The sequence below is a fragment of the Mustelus asterias genome, chromosome 3, assembly GCF_964213995.1.
Source record: "Mustelus asterias chromosome 3, sMusAst1.hap1.1, whole genome shotgun sequence".
Lineage (NCBI taxonomy): Eukaryota > Metazoa > Chordata > Chondrichthyes > Carcharhiniformes > Triakidae > Mustelus > Mustelus asterias.
Genome location: NC_135803.1, coordinates 135,510,243 through 135,526,265, shown reverse-complemented (window position 1 = coordinate 135,526,265; position 16,023 = coordinate 135,510,243). Strand labels below are relative to the sequence as shown.

General features: G+C 42.8%; 1 protein-coding gene across 1 annotated transcript; it reads left to right on the top strand.

The window, feature by feature from the left end:
* Positions 1-4,772: 4,772 nt before the first annotated feature.
* On the top strand, positions 4,773-14,750 carry LOC144491615 (uncharacterized). Its single transcript, XM_078209685.1, has 2 exons — positions 4,773-7,440; positions 13,269-14,750. Exons 1-2 carry the CDS (start codon positions 6,760-6,762, stop codon positions 13,572-13,574), a joined length of 987 nt encoding a protein of 328 aa, XP_078065811.1. The 5' UTR covers positions 4,773-6,759; the 3' UTR covers positions 13,575-14,750.
* The last annotated feature ends 1,273 nt before the right edge of the window (positions 14,751-16,023 follow it).

Below are 16,023 nucleotides of genomic sequence, written 5' to 3'. Positions count from 1 at the left end.
CTTAAGTTGGTTGCGTAGCTTGCCTGTGTACTTGCCCATATATATCAATGTGGCATTTTTCATGGTGTATTCTTGAGCAACAGATACTATTTGCAAACATTGAACAAAAAGGCTTTCCACTTCAATTTTAAAAGTTGAGTATTTCCATTTCCTTAAATGTATGGCATTCTTTATCTACTTTTCATCAACATATATTACAAGCTATCTACATATATACTTACTGCTTTCCAGTTAGAAGCACACCCAAGATGGGAAAACTGGCATCTGCTTAAAAGCTGTCTACCGTTAGAAGCACGGCCAAGATTGTGGCTTCTGTTTAAAAGCTGCATCTGCACAGTTAGTTGTTCTGTGCCCACACATGCTGCCTCTCCACAATAAACATTTTGTACCAAGCAAATTTATTGTGAATTTTATAAATGTTCAGGCCACGTGATGGCTGTATGTGGTCCTGATGTAGGCAATACCTTGGAGGCCCCTGATTTTAAATTGTCTGTAAATGCAAATGAAGGAATAAGACAAAATTAATGGCTTGACTTAGTTCCAAGCTTCACTGTGGTTCCAGTAACAGGTGATCCTTTAAAATGGCCATGGCTTGCCATTTTGGGGTGTTTCTCCTTCATCTTGGCAGCATTGCAACCAAGTTTCGATTTTGGGCCATGTGAGATCTTTTTATAGTCAGTAGGCTGACATGGTTTACAGAGCTGGAATAATTTCCACAAAGTTTTTTATTTTGATGTTTCTGAGCAACCTTTTTGCATTTTCCAAAATGGGCAGCTCCAATTCAAAAGATGAGTTTCTAATGTTTTCCCTTTCCTAGTTTCTTAAATATTAATTTTTAATCTATATCATTGACTGCATTATTTTGAAAAAACGACCAAGTGTGGCTTTTTTCCCCTGCTGGTTGTATTTTCTGCTAAAGAAGTGGACTGGCTGGTAGACATGTCTTAGTCTTTTTGAACAGAAACGAGGTGTTCCTAGAATTTGAGTCTGTGATGTCTTGGGCTTCAGCAAGCAATCTATTTGGAGCACTTAAATGAGTTTATTCTCTATCATAAGTTGTACTTTTCTCGACTTTTGGTGGGTCAAGTCCTCATTGAAGGTAAATCTTCAGGTCAGGATCAACATCAGGATAGGTTATTTAACTGTTTTTGAATAGGGATGGGAGGTGAACAGTCAGTGGTCATGGTGCACATAGTTTACCTATGTCGTTGGTACTAAAGAACTGAGTACAGGAAGTTAGGAGATAAAATGCAGGACCTCAAATGTAGTAATCTCAGGATTACTGCCAGTCCCATGTGCTAGCGAGAGCAGGATTAAGAGAATAATCCAAATGAACATGTGGCTGGAGAGATGGTGAACAGATAGGCCAGTTTTAGATCAGGAAAATGAAAGTAGAACATTAGCTAGTGACATTAAAGATGTGATAGATTTGGAATTACAGGAGAAGGGTGTCCAGCAAGGAAAATTGATGGGTTAAACTGTTTATACTTCAATAAAAGGAGTATAAGAAACAAAGTAAATGGATTATGGGCACAGGTAGACACATGGCAGCATGATGTCATTGCTATAATGGAAACTTGGCTAAACGAGAGGCAACATAGACAGCTCAATATCCCTGGCTATCGTGTCTTAAGACATATTAGAGAGAGGTAAGGGTGCACTAATGGTTAAAGAATTAATTCAGTTGAAGGGATGACATACTAAACAGATCAACAAACGAAGCTTTATGGGTTGAGCATAGAAATAAAAAAATGGAATGCACATCTGAGTTAAAAGCCTGGCTGCCTAACTGCTTTGCTGTGGCTGCTGTTATTGGTCTGTGCACTCTGAGAAAAAGTGAAAGAATTGTTACATTGATGAGAATACAATAACTGAGGCAGGACCCCTGCCAGCTTTTGAAGGCACATCTAAAGGATTGTAGCTGGAAAAGAACAGATCTCTACCAAACCACAAGACGCTTGAACTAAAGAATCAACTGTTGCAAGCAGAAGCAAACTATACTGAAAACCGTGTCATCTGCTCCTCACAACTTGAGGGTTATTCTGTATAGTTTAAAGAAATGTTTACTGTTGAACTCCTATCTCTAATCCATACGTTTTACCATTTCTCCTTCCCTTTTTAGTGGTTAATCTATCTTGAGAGCCTGGTTGACTATCCTCTTTAAACAATTATTGGGTCTGATAAAGCTATCCAAGGAAAGCGGAAGTGTCAGATTAAATCTTTGTTCCTACCAGCAAAGGGTGGGTTGAGCAAAGACATGGAACTGGTCATATCTGTTCAACTGGGTTTGTGGTACATCCAGCTGCACGGTGACAAATCAAGGAACATTGCTGGCCTGATAACTTGCAGAACTCCACCTGGGGCTAGTCGTAAGTATCAGGAACAGAAAATGCTTCTTGCAATTGAGAATCTTTTATGTTTAGCATAACATAAAATTTGGAAATTGTATGGAAGGTGGCTATTTAGGCTTGTATGGCGCTACATCTTCAGTAGAACCTGTCTGATCTAGTCCTCCCTCTGTACCCTTTCCCCTTTATTTAGTTCATTTAATATTTATCAATTTTCCTTTTAAATGTTGTGCTCTGTCTTAACCCGTTGTTAAAGCATTGGACCCTCGGCAAAAATATACAACCTACCGCTTATAGGCATGTACAGACACACTTTAGTTGCCAGTTTGCAAACAATTGGAAGTATCTGTTTAACCTCATAACACTTTACAAACCTCTATGTAACTCCCCCTCCCCCTACCATTGCCTTGCTTTTCAATTATTTTCAATCAATCCTGGTTTACCAGGTCTCGGTGATTTATTGAGTGGTACAAGTGAAAGTAAATCTCTCCAGTAACCAGAAAGGGTACCTGGGTACCCTGAACATGGGCAAGATGGGCCAAATTGCCTCCTGTGCTGTAACGTTTCTGTGGTTCTAATGTATCCATCAAGATGTGGATACATTGTCGCTCTTTGTCCTTAAACCATGGAGTTTGTAACAGCAAATAATAAGACCGGTTTACCTTGTGAAAGATGGTTTGTATTCTTAAATAATATAAGTGAGCTAGTCAAATCATAATATTATCTACATCAGTTGAAGATAATGAATTTCCTGCGTTGGCCACCAGTTACAGAAGGTCTCTGGAATACTGATGTCAAACTGTGCATTCCCTCTCCTTGGCCCAGAGGGATGGATAAGACCAGGGAGTCACACTCATCCTGGACCTGCAAATGCCTGTTTTTCTTTTGCCTGGCCCCAGAGGGAGTAGATCAAGAAGAAGGTCCTCTCCCCACCCTCTCTTTCTCCCCCCAACCCAGCCACCCACTCCAGGTAGCCAGAGATCAGGAGCTGAGAAGCAGTCCCTGTAAACAAAAACGATGGTTGCGATATCTCACACTCGAGGTATAATGGGTTCCCCCACCTGTGGAAGTGACACAGTATCATATTTCCTAACATTCCTCCATGTAACAATCTCCTGAACCCCAGTGTCTTGGGGAAGCGTCCTGCTGCTTTCGAGAGCCTTCCAGCGGGGCTTTCTGCCAGCTGGTGAGATTGGACAGGTCTTGGTGCTCTATCAGGAGGCCAGAGCATCGAAGTAAGTGAAGCAGGAAATAGTGGCAATCTGTAGGTTAAAAGATGGACCATTTCCACCAAGACCGCAGCAGGCTCCCCAAAAGTGATATCAATTAATCACCTTCTGAGTCCAGGAGAAGTGTTGCAATGGATTTGTTGCTGAACCCATGCTCTGATTTTAGTTAGTACCTATTAGAGTGAAGTGTGATAACTCAGCTTTAAGTAGAATTATACAATAACAGTTGCATTGTTTGTGGATAACTCAAACAGATGGAAGATGGCGAGGATGACACAGTCTATAGATGGGTTAATTGAGAGTGGGCAAAAACTTGGCAGATGGAATATAATGTAGGAAAATGTGAAGTTATGCACTTTGGTAGGAAGAGTAAAGGAGTTGAATATTATTTAAATGGAGAAAGACTGCAGAAAGTTGCAGCACAGAGGGATTTGGGGGTCCTTGTGCACATCACAAAATGTTAGCATACCAGTTCAGCAGGTAACAGGGAAAGCAAATGGAATGTTGGCCTTTATCTTGCTAAAACTACAAGCCACTAGTTAGACCAAACTTAGAACACTGAACAGTTTTGGTCCCCTTATCTAAGGAAAGATATACTGGCATTAAAGGCATTCTGAGAAGGTTCAATGGGTTGATCCAGGGTATGGAGGAATTTTCTTATGAGGAGAGGTTGAGTAAATTGGGCCTGTACTCATTGGAGTTTAGAAGGATGAGAGTTTCTCTCATTGAGAAATATAGGATTCTCGGGGAGCTTGACATGTAGATGCTGAGAGATTGTTTCCCCTTGTGGGAGAATCCAGGACCACAGGATATAACGGGTCACTCATTTGAGAGATGAGGAGGAATTTCATCACTCGGGTAGTGAATCTGTGGGCTTATTTACTGTAGATGCTGGCTCAATGTTCAAGGCTGAGATAGGTTTTAATCAATAAGGCAATCAAAGGTTATGAGGATTATCAGATCAGCTATGATCTCATTGAATGGGCCAATTGGCCTAACTCAGCTCCTACATCTTATGGTTTTATTGTAAATTCATTTTGTGTCTACTTGACTGAAAACATGGAGGTTAGAGATCACATGACCCTACAACATCAATGAACAAGTTTCCCGGTTCTGCTTCCTGTTGAAAACCAAGGCAAGGAGACAATAAAGGGCACAATGAACAAAATCCATGAGAAGACACCAGAAAGAGGTTTGGATACAATAAGATTTATGTTTTGTACAGTAACTCAAGTTACTTTAATTATATCTTGCATTTCTTGCAATTTCATTAAAATATATGTGCTGCCTCCATCTTTCCAAGTAAATATTCCCATTCTTCTATAAGATTCCTAGGTGAGTACATGGGACTTAATAGGATGGAGGGTTATAGGTAGGCCGAGAAGGTAGGGAAATGTTCGGCGCAACTTGTGGGGCCGAAGGGCCTGTTTGTGCTGTTGTTTTTCTATGTTTCTTGTTTAAGTAAAAGCAAAATCCTGTAGATGCTGGAGTCTGAAACAAAAACAGAAAATGCTGGAAAATCCCACCAGTTCTGGCAGCATCTGTGGAGAGGGGAACACAAAAGTTAACATTTCCAGTCAGTATGACTCTTCTACAGAGTTAGAGAGGGAGGCCTTACCCCCATGTATTTACCCCACTAATCCCCTAACCTACACATCTTGGGATTTTAGGAATTTAGCATAGCCAATTCACCTAATCTGCACAATTTGTGATATGCCAAGTGCTTATCCAGGTACTTTTTAAAGGCTATGAGGCAACTCTCCTCTACCAGCCTCCCAGGCATTCCACAGACTGTCACCACCCTCTGGGGTCTTACCAGCTTACTAATGTTCTTATCTGAAAATCTTGCTTTGAAATAATAATTACAATACCTTATTGATTTAGCCAATGCATATTCCGGAAACCAAATGGTAGCTTCAGTTGCTGAATGTAGGTAATTAATCTTGATGGGTTTTGGTGAGGCCACACCCAGAATATTGTGTGCAGTTTTGGTCTCCTTTTCTGAGGAAGGATGTTCTTGCTCTTGAGGGAGTGCAGTGAAGGTTTACCAGGCTGAATCCGGGGATGGCAGGACTGATGTATGAGGAGAGATCGACTAGGTTAGGATTGTTTTCACTGGAGTTCAGACGAATGAGGGGGGATCTCATAGAGACTTTAAAAATTCTAATAGGCCTTGACAGAGTAGATGCAGGGAGGATGTTCCCGATGGTGGGGGAGTCCAGAACCAGGGGTCACAGTCTGAGGATTCAGGGTAGACCATTTAGGACGGAGGTGAGGAGACATTTCTCCATTCAAAGAGTGGTGAGCCTGTGGAATTCATTACCACAGGAAGTAGTTGATGCCAAAACATTGAATGTATTCAAGAGGCGGCTGGATATAGCACTTGAGGTGAATGGGATCAAAGGTAATGGGAGAAAGCAGGATTAGGCTATTGAGTTGGGCTGATCCTGATGAATGGTGGAGCAGGCTCCAAGGGCCAAATGGCCTATTCCTGCTCCTACTTTCTATATTTCTAATCCACCACTTTGTAGAGGAGACACCCCTCGGTAACCTGGAGCATCATTGGTGTCTTTCCAATATCTTAAATGACAGTAAATGTAACGGAAGAGGCGACAGAGGGTGTTTACACAATGATTTCCAATTGCTGAAATGCCAGATTATTATGACACGGCGCTGGAAGCCCATAATTAAATTCTTCTGAAAATGACCTTGCCGTAACAATTTCTTTTCTCTCCTCATATGCTTGAATCAGAATGGTTTTTTTAAATTTTCTGGTGGTAGTGCGAGCATTTGTGAAGAGCTTGCAAAAGGACGAAGCTGCTTTTAGGATTTAGTCCTTTAGCTTTACTCCCCGGCTGTAAATTGGTGAAGACAAACTTTTAGCCATAGCGACAAATGGGGCAGATGGAATGGAGAGAATAGTGAGTGGAGGCGGTATGGGGACAGAAGTTGCACAGAAACAACAGTGGGAGGCGGGACAACGAGACTCCTCGCAGCCAAATTTAGACACAGGAGCAGGAGGTTCGGGATAACCCTGCCACAATAATTCATCAGACTGCGGGGAGAATTATTCCTCAGAAGGGAAGGATTGGGGTTGACTGAGAGCGGAGAAATAACGGGACTTAAAAAAAATAGGCTGACTTGCCTTCGGCTGAAAGAGTTGTGGTGTTGGCTTGAAAGAAATGGAGAGTGAATCATATTCCAGTGAGGACGCCGAGGAGGGAAGTGAACCCTGCTCCCCAGATATCCAAGAGCCCCCGCCTCTTGCGGGCACCCGGGAAAAGGCAGGGATGGCAAAAGGCAGCGAGGTCCTGGTCAATGTTGAGGATCTCATACTGGGCTGCAGTTTTCCGGTGGAGGGGAGCGAATCCGTGGAGGCTGATGGTGAAGATCCAGGGAAAATGCTTGAAGATCTTCAGCAAGAGCCGGTGAGCAGGACGTTGCCAGGAGGTGACCATTCCTTGGAGGCAGACGGCATGGGGAGCCCATTGCCTGAAGGTGAACAGGGTCAGGATTCGGAAGCAATGACAGATCAGGAACTCCGGGAGAGCGAGAGTGTCTCCAATCCCACCACCGAGGAAAGTGCGGAGGAAATCCGGGAGATCCGGGTGAAATATGCATGCAGCCAGGCTGAGATCAGGCAGCTGAGTGTGGAGTTAAATTCTTCGAGCTGTCAGGTTGGGTTGCTGCAACTGGAACTGGCGACTGAGAAGGAACGGAACCAGCAGCAGACACGCAGGATTGAAGAGTTGGAGAAGGAACTGCGAAGCAATTTCACTTTGATCGGCGTGCTGGCTGACTGCAAAACCAAAGTGGAACAACTAGAGGAGCTGAAACGATCATCCCAGGAACTGATATTTAAAGTAAGTGGCAAAGAACAAAACGATGCCTACTGGAATGTGTCATTGTGCCAACTGGACACAACAAAGTAAAAGTTTATTTATTAGTGTCACAAGTAGGCTTACATTAACACTGCAATGAAGTTACTGTGAAAATCCCCGAGTCTCCACACTCTGGCGCCAGTTCAGGTACACTAAGGGAAAATTTAGCATTGCCAATGCACCTAACTTGCACATGTTTGGAGTGTGGGAAGAAACCGGAGCACCCGGCGGAAACCCACGCAGACACGGGGAGAACGTGCAAACTCCACACAGACAGTGACCCAAGCCGGGAATCGAACCCAGGTCCCTGGCACTGTGAGGCAGCAGTGCTAATCATTGCACCACCGTGCCACTAGACAGGTAATCAATGAAAGCTCCCAATCCAATCTTCATGCCAAGCTGCAGCAGGTATTCACGATGCTGGGTGTCTCATATTTCACTCCTCTCTGTGAGTTCATTGTTATATTTTATTTTTGCTAGTTTAGAAGTTTTGAAATGTGTGTTCTTTTACCTGGCCTGACTTTCTAACAGTATTCAGACATCAATATCGTTCCGAAGAAAATTGGACTCCCTCTTTCTCTCCACTGATGCTGCCAGACCTGCAGAGTTTATTGCTTTTATTTCAGCATCATTACAAAAGTAACTTTCATTCACCAAACTGAGCAGTTCCTGGTTAGCTCTGAGGAAGGGTCACCCTGACTCGAAATGTTGACACTATTCTCTCTCCACGGATGCTGTCAGACCTGCTGAGGTCTTCCAGCATTTTCTGTTTTAGTTCCTGAAGTCACCCCACTATGACATTCAATAGTTTCTTAAATGATCCCAATGTTTGACCTCCGCCACTTTATCCGAAAGTTTATTCCACAAGTTTTGTCAACCTGCTTGAAGAAGAATGTTAGCGCAAATACCTTTTCTGAATTAGACCTGTCCTCTAACTCCACTCTCAAGGTATCTTTTGCCTCCAATGTGTAACTGATGTTCAGGACTCTCTCACCTTCCAAGCACTCTATATTAATCTCTATCCTCGGGATTTAGCCACATCACTCACTCATCCATCCACCACACTCTAGTTCCCAAATGCCACAACAGTTGTGGCATCATATTTCAAATGTGTTTAGCATCCATGTAAATATTCTCCTCTCCTCATATTCCTCAACATTGTAGCTGGTCTCTAGTTGGTGTGAGTTTGCATTATTACCTGCTTGATTGCCTTGTACCCAATAATGCACCTCATTAAAGATCTCCCTACCTTCCTCCCACCTTCACCAGTCTATCTTAAATTATATTCTATTGCTGTCTTAATATTACTTAATATGCACAACTCCAGGTAAACAGCTCGCCATCCTGTAAGTATTATAATTCTAAGTTTATTTATTAGTGTCACAAGTAGGCTTACAATAAAGTTACTGTGAAAATCCCTTTGTCGCCATAATCCGGAGCCTGTTCAGTTACACAGAGAGAATTTAGGAGGGCCAATGCACCTAACCAGCATATCTTTTGGACTGTGGGAGGAAACTGTAGCACCCAGAGAAAACCCACATAGACACGGGAAGAACGTGCAAACTCTGCACAGGCAGTGACCCACGCCAGGAATCAAACCCAGGTCCCTGATGTTATGAGGCAGCAGTGCGAACCACTGTGCCATTGTGCCACCCCGATCTTGGTGTCCTTCACCCTATGTCTTTGCTCCAGATTGTCCTCCATAGTTTTCTGATTGACTTTTCTTACTGGGACCTCCCTCTGCCGTCTTATGCAGCATTGAACAGTGCCCAGTTTGTTTTACTTATTTACAGAAGATTTCCTAAATCACCTTTATCAATTTTGGTACAGTTGAAATCTATGTTTTGTTGGATTTCCTCAGCACTTACTCCCCCCGTCAGTGACAATCATTCCTGATTTTATTGTTCTCCAATCCTTGAAGATTCATTTGTGACGTCTGTTGCCATCCTGGTTATATCACTTATGTGGGATGATTCACTTGTCAAACCCAATACTACCCACCTGCCTTTGATAATCCTCCTCGGTTGTCAGCCTTTGCAAAATTCCTGTAATTTGCTCTCCAAACTCTTTGTTCTAAGCTTACAGATTAATAAAAGATTTTTATTTAAGAGTCATAGGGTTGTATTTTGTGGAGGCAGCGAGGTTCCCACTGCCAGAGGTGACAGCAGGAGGTGACCCCACTTCCAGTGACAGCGGGAACCCGGGAGGCATGTTAACGACAGCAGAAGGCCAGTGGTTCAGCAGTGACCATGCTTGTGGAGGCCATGGCAAGCTTGCAAAACCAGGGAACAGCTGCCTCAAAGGCTGGGGTGGGGTGGGGGGGGGGGGGGGGGGGGTGGATTGGGGGGTAGTGGTAAGGATGCCAGAATCAGGGAAGCAGACCCCAGTGATCATAACGGAGGTTGTGAGACACTGAGGTGCTGTTGCCTCACTGTTGGCCATTACCACAGAGCCCCCCCCTCCATGGGCCATAATGAAGTGCCCATAAAGAAGGGCAGACCTCACCAGAACCCACTTGGAGGCCATCAGGTTTCACCCAGTGGTCTCCCCATGAGAACATGGGAACTGGCCCTTAACTGACAACCTCAATTGGCCTCCTGGAAGGTGGCCGATCCGCCAGCTTGCCTGCAGCTGACAAAATAGCATGGTGGCAGGAAGATGGTGGGCTCGTCCCTGCACTTTGCTGCACCATTTTGCCACTTTATCCAACTCTTTGCCCATTGCCAAAGGATTGATAACATCGCAGTCATTGAGTCTATATGGTAGAGAATACCATTCAGCCCATTGAATCCATGTCAGCTCCCATGTAGCAATTTAGTCGATCTCAATCCCTTTGTCAATCCCTTGTAGCCCTGCATGTTTATTTTCCTGGTGCCTATCCAATTTCCTTTTGATCCATCCTTTTTAATTTGTGAATTGAGAAATGACTTGCGACCCGGTTTCTGCAAAGTCAGTTCAAAGACCAATTGGTGCCACTACTCAGAAACATTCTGAAGCTCAACCCCCAATGGTTCAGAAAAGGATCCCCCGTACAAATCCAGGTAAAAGCTGAAAGCAAGGCAGTGAAGAGTGTGCAAGAGCAATCGATACAGGAAATCCCACCCTGCCATTCATTATGCACTGAGGCGATTTTGGGGAGAGGGCCCCATTGTGTGATGGTGCCAACTCCCAAAGGAGATTTTATGGTTACACACTGCTCAGCAAATTCATTCAAACCGGGACGAATGTGGATGGAATCCCAACCATGAGCCTGAGGCTCCTCAACAAACCTAGTGGAATTGGGGCCACATTCAACTTCTTCGCCCAAATGGATTGGTTCACAGGAGAGGATAACACTCGAACCCAGCAGCTAATGCTCCTGGCAACATCCAGCCTGGTCTGCTTCTCTCCAGTATGTTTCTGACTCTGATTCCCTTGCAGCTCAGACTTTCCTGTCTGCAAGGCACTTGTCAACGAAGCCGACCAACATTTTGCCCCCATGACTGTCGATGTTCTAGAAAGTTGTGTATCAGTTTCATGGAATCCCATCATGCTGTGGCCATGAGATTATTCTACTGCACATTTTTAATTACTTTATTTTACTTGTAACCTTCTTAGCTACCACTGGACTCTATGATTCATTGATTTGTTGGTATTTAATTATTTGGTATTTGTGTATCCAATGCCTGCTGATTTTTAATTCCAGGAATGGTACCAAACTGCTGTCATCCTGTCATCCAAACACTTCTACAACCTTTCTGCTATGTATTTGATTTTATTTCTTATTATTATTACATGTATTGGGATACAGTGAAAAGTATTGCTTCTTACATGCTATACAGACAAAACATACCGTTCATGGAGTACATAGGGGAGAAGGAAAGGAGAGGGTGCAGAATATAGTGTTACAGTTACAGAAAGGGTGAAGTTAAAAGATCAGCTTAAAAAATAATAGGTGCATTCAAAATTCTGATGGCAGCAGGGAAGAAGCTGTTCTTGAGTCATTTCTCAGACTTTTGTATCTTTTTCTCAATGTAAGAAGATGAAAGAGAGTATGTCCGGGGTTCATGAGGTCCTTGATTATGCTGGCTGCTTTTTCAAGGCAGCGGGAAGTGAGAATGGAGTCAATGGATGGGAGGCTGGTTTGGGTGATGGACTGGGCTTCGTTCACGACCCTTTCTAGTTTCTTGCAATCTTGGTCAGAGCAGGAGTCATAACAAGCTGTGATACATCTGGAAAGGATGCTTTCTAAGCTGCATCTGTAAAAATTGGTGAGAGTTGCAGTGGACATGCCGAATTTCCTTAGCCTCCAAAAGTAGAGGCGTTGGTGGGCTTTTTTAACTATAGCATCAGCGTGGAGGAACCAGAACAGATTGTAGATGATCTAAACACCGAGAAACGTGAAGCTCTCGACCATTTCCACTTCATCACCATTGATGTAAGCAGGGGCAAGTCCTCCACTACACTTCCTGATGTCGATGACTATCTCCTTCGTAGGGAATAGCAGAGCCTCTGTTATGTGGAGAATAAGCCAAATTGTATGTTTAATTGTATTTTGTAACTTTTATTGGCACTTTGGCAATTAAATTATTATATAAACTGTAAATGGGATCTAGCTGGGAAATGGTGGCGGAACATCAGCTGGCAATATCTGGCATTATTCGGTGATCCAAATGCCTGGAAAATTGGAGCCAGAATACCACTAGCCCCTTTGACGCTATCAGGTTTCCAAACTCCAACATTCCCCCATTATCACCTGGTCCCCATATTTGTGTCCTTGCCGTCAGTAATTTTCTGTCAATACAGTTTCTTCTTAAAATGCAATCAACAGAAAATCCTGGTGAAGACATAGATGACATCTTGATGATGCAGCAGTGGCAGCAATCTATTCATGAGTTTTCCACAGTTTTTAGCAAACATAAATTTCCACATGCACTAATTACCCCCACAACACCCAGTTTAGGGTTAATGTGGGATTTAATACTTTCGTAGAGTTCCCAAAAATGACAATATACAACCAACTGAATTTTTTAAAAATCCATTCTCTACGCATATAAATAGCTATTATCATGTGAACCAACGATAGAAAAACCAGGTGCTTATGGTCACGTTCGCACATGCTGCCTCATTTCTGCTTTGGCAATAAATGCTGGCCTTGACCATGACCGTGAACAGATAGTATTAATTGAAAACACAACTGTAATGAAGTAACTCCACTGAGGCTGATGTCCCTTCACCGGGTTCCCTTTATTTGCAAACTTATTTCCACATCTATAAGAGTGCTTCAGGTACAAAATCAGAATCTGGAGTGTGACCAGCCCTGACATTCTTCATTATATATATATATATACAGGTGAGACTCTCGGATTGGGCAAGCAATCATTACCTCGATCAGGGAGCCCATACTCTAAGAGGCCCACATGATGGGCCTCGTTGAGGTCATTACATGTAATTTACTGACACATCTTAACTTACTAGAAATAAATGCTTTGAAATAAACTGGAGATTGAATTCTCAAAGTCTTTTGGAGAAAGCAAAGAAACTCCAGATTTTCACAGGGTGAGGGTGACACATCCTTTTTCATGCGGGGCAGAGGATGATGGGTGAGCCGAGTGTTTCAGTCGATGACCTTTCCTCAGACGTACTTGTACTCTATGATTGTGGAAGATATGATACAAAATGGAAGTTAACACTGGCAGAGCTTGTAGGGGAGGGAAAACAGTTGGTGTAGCCAGCAAAATTTGCACCAAACCACTGGAGTAAACCTTTCCGGCGGCAAAATTAAACAAGGGCACAATTAGTTGTAGTAATTGTTTTATTTTTCTCTCGAGTTTAAGGAATCCAAAGAGACTGCAATTCATTTAAGGGAGAGAATTACGGAGTTAGAGTTTCAGCAAGCTCTTAATGAACAAAGGATAAAAGAGCTGATGGATCAAATGTCCCAATGTACACCAACAACCGAGACAAAAGATGAAGCAAGGAAGCAGCAGGAAGAGCTGTTAAACCACCAGTCTCTCAGCAGAACTGGAGAACAGATAGGCTGCACACAGAATGAATCCACACATCACCAGAGAAAGATGGTTTCTCATCCCAGTCTACCAGCTACAAATACTTCGAAAGTCTGCAAGATTCTGTGACTGAAAGGATACAAAGTGAATTCGGTTGCATGTAGACATTTGAAGTTTGAAGTACAATAATTTGTAAATGTCACTACATTTCAAACTTTAAAATGCCAATTTGGCTCAATTGCTAGTTCTAGAGTCAGAGGATCTTGGGTCCAATCCTATAATGGTGACAATTACTTCATTTGGTCCAGTTAGAGTAATAATGATGTTACTGAACTGGACTCATATCAATTTGCCACTTTTTGTACAAAAAACATAATTCCCCATTGAATGCAGAATTCATATTGTACGTATTGACGATGTACAAGATCATGCCCATTCTTTTTAAATGACACATTTTCCCTCTTGGTTATCTGTCACTCCTTCAGCCTTTCCAAATGCAGGCTATCAAGTGGATGCTATCAATGCTGTTCTGTAATACTGGACAACTGGACAAAACTGGCCCAAAAGAACCATTTTTGTAGAGTGGGATGAGCCCCATAATAATACTTGATTTTTCATTAGACGGAGCTCTGGCGAAGGGTCATCTAGACTCAAAATGTTGGCTCTATTCTCTCTCCACAGATGCTGTCAGACCTGCTGAGATTTTCCAGCATTTTCTGTTTTTGTTTCAAACTTTCAAGATAAAGATAAAGTTTAAAGATTATTTTATTAGTTACAAGTAAGCTCACATTAACACTGCATTGAAGTTACTGTGAAAATCCCCTCGTCGCCTGTTCAGGTACACTGAGGGAGAATTTGGCATGGCCAATGTACCTAACCCGCAAATCTTTCGGACTGTGGGAGGAAACCTGAGCACCTGGAGGAAACCCACACAAACACGGGGAGAACATACAAATTCCACACAGTGATCCAAGTCGGTAATCGAACCCAGGTCCCTGAGGCTGTGAGGCAGCAGTGCTAACCACTGTGCCGCCCGATATCTGCACTGCTCTAATTCTTAGGTTCCTATTTGTGACCGAGCCTTCAGTTGCCTTGGCCTTAAGCTCTGGAGTTCACTCCCTATACTTCTTCACCTCTCTACCTTGCGTTCCTCCTTTGAGGCACTCCTTAAAACCTACCTTTTTGTCTAAGCTTTTGGTCAATTGTCCTAATATCTCCTTACGGGGCTCAATGTTATATTTTGTTTTATAATACTCACATAAATTACCTTGGGATATTTTATTACATTAAAGGCACTATATATATATATTATATATTGTTGTTGTTACATGTTGTGACACTATACATTTATTGCTAATGACCCTACAGCATCTCATAGACACTTAGCATTACTATCAGCTTGAAACAAAGTGTAACAGACCTATGGTATTACATTCCAAATGATGTCCTTACTTTGGAACTGAAAATAGTCAGCTAACCCAGAACTTATCTCCTACCATACATGAAATCCCACTCATTTACATTGGCACCTGGTTCCAACATCCCACATTTAAAATCCTCCTTCTTGTTTGAATACCTCCTTGGCCTTACCCCTTCCCATTGGTAGCACTCTCTCCTCGATAATCACCCAAATTTTGGAGGCTATGCATTCAGTCAATCAATTAGTGAACACCCAAGACACACAATAATTTACACTACTGCAGGAACTTTGCAAGATTGTGAATCCAGAAATGTATATTATGTACATGTTTCAATTAATCATTACGTGTAGAGGTAGATTAACTGCTAACAGGACCAGTCACTAATAAGTGACAATATCAAATATCAAGCTGTGAAATGCAAAAGCAATCTCTCTTGACACTCAAATGCATTACCATCATTGAACCTCTCATTATCAACATCCTGGGGGCCACCATTGACCAGAATCATTAATTGAACAAGCCTTGTAAAAACTATAGCTACAAGAGCAGGTCAGAGGCTGGGAATTCTGTGGTAACTCACCTCCTGATTCCTCAAAGCTTTTCCCTTATATCTGCAAGACATGTGTGTTGGAGTACTGCCTACTTTCTTGATGAGTGCAGTTCATCCAGGACAAAACAGCCTATTTGCTTGGCACCCTATCCATCACTGGCGCATTGAGGCAACAGTGTACCACCTACAAGATGTGCCACAGCAACTCACCAAGACTCCACTGACAGCTCCTTCCAAACCAGTGACCTATATCACCTGAAATAACAAGGACAGCAGCTGCATGGGCACACCAAGTCACATGCAGACCTGGCTGGAAATATTTTGCCTTCGACTTTTCTCGGTCTAAATCCTGGCACTCCCACATTAACAGCACGGTGAGTATAACTACTGCACACGACCCATACTCCAGCAGTTCAAGAAAGCTGTTCACTATCATCTTCTCAAAGGAATTTGGCAATGGGCAATAAATGCCAGCTTTGCCAGTGATGTCCACATTACATGACTGAATAAAAATACCCACCTACTGATACTCAAACCAACCACTTTATTTATAGCAGAAATCCTTAAAGTCCAACCTCCCACTGAACACACAGTGTAGTATTTTACA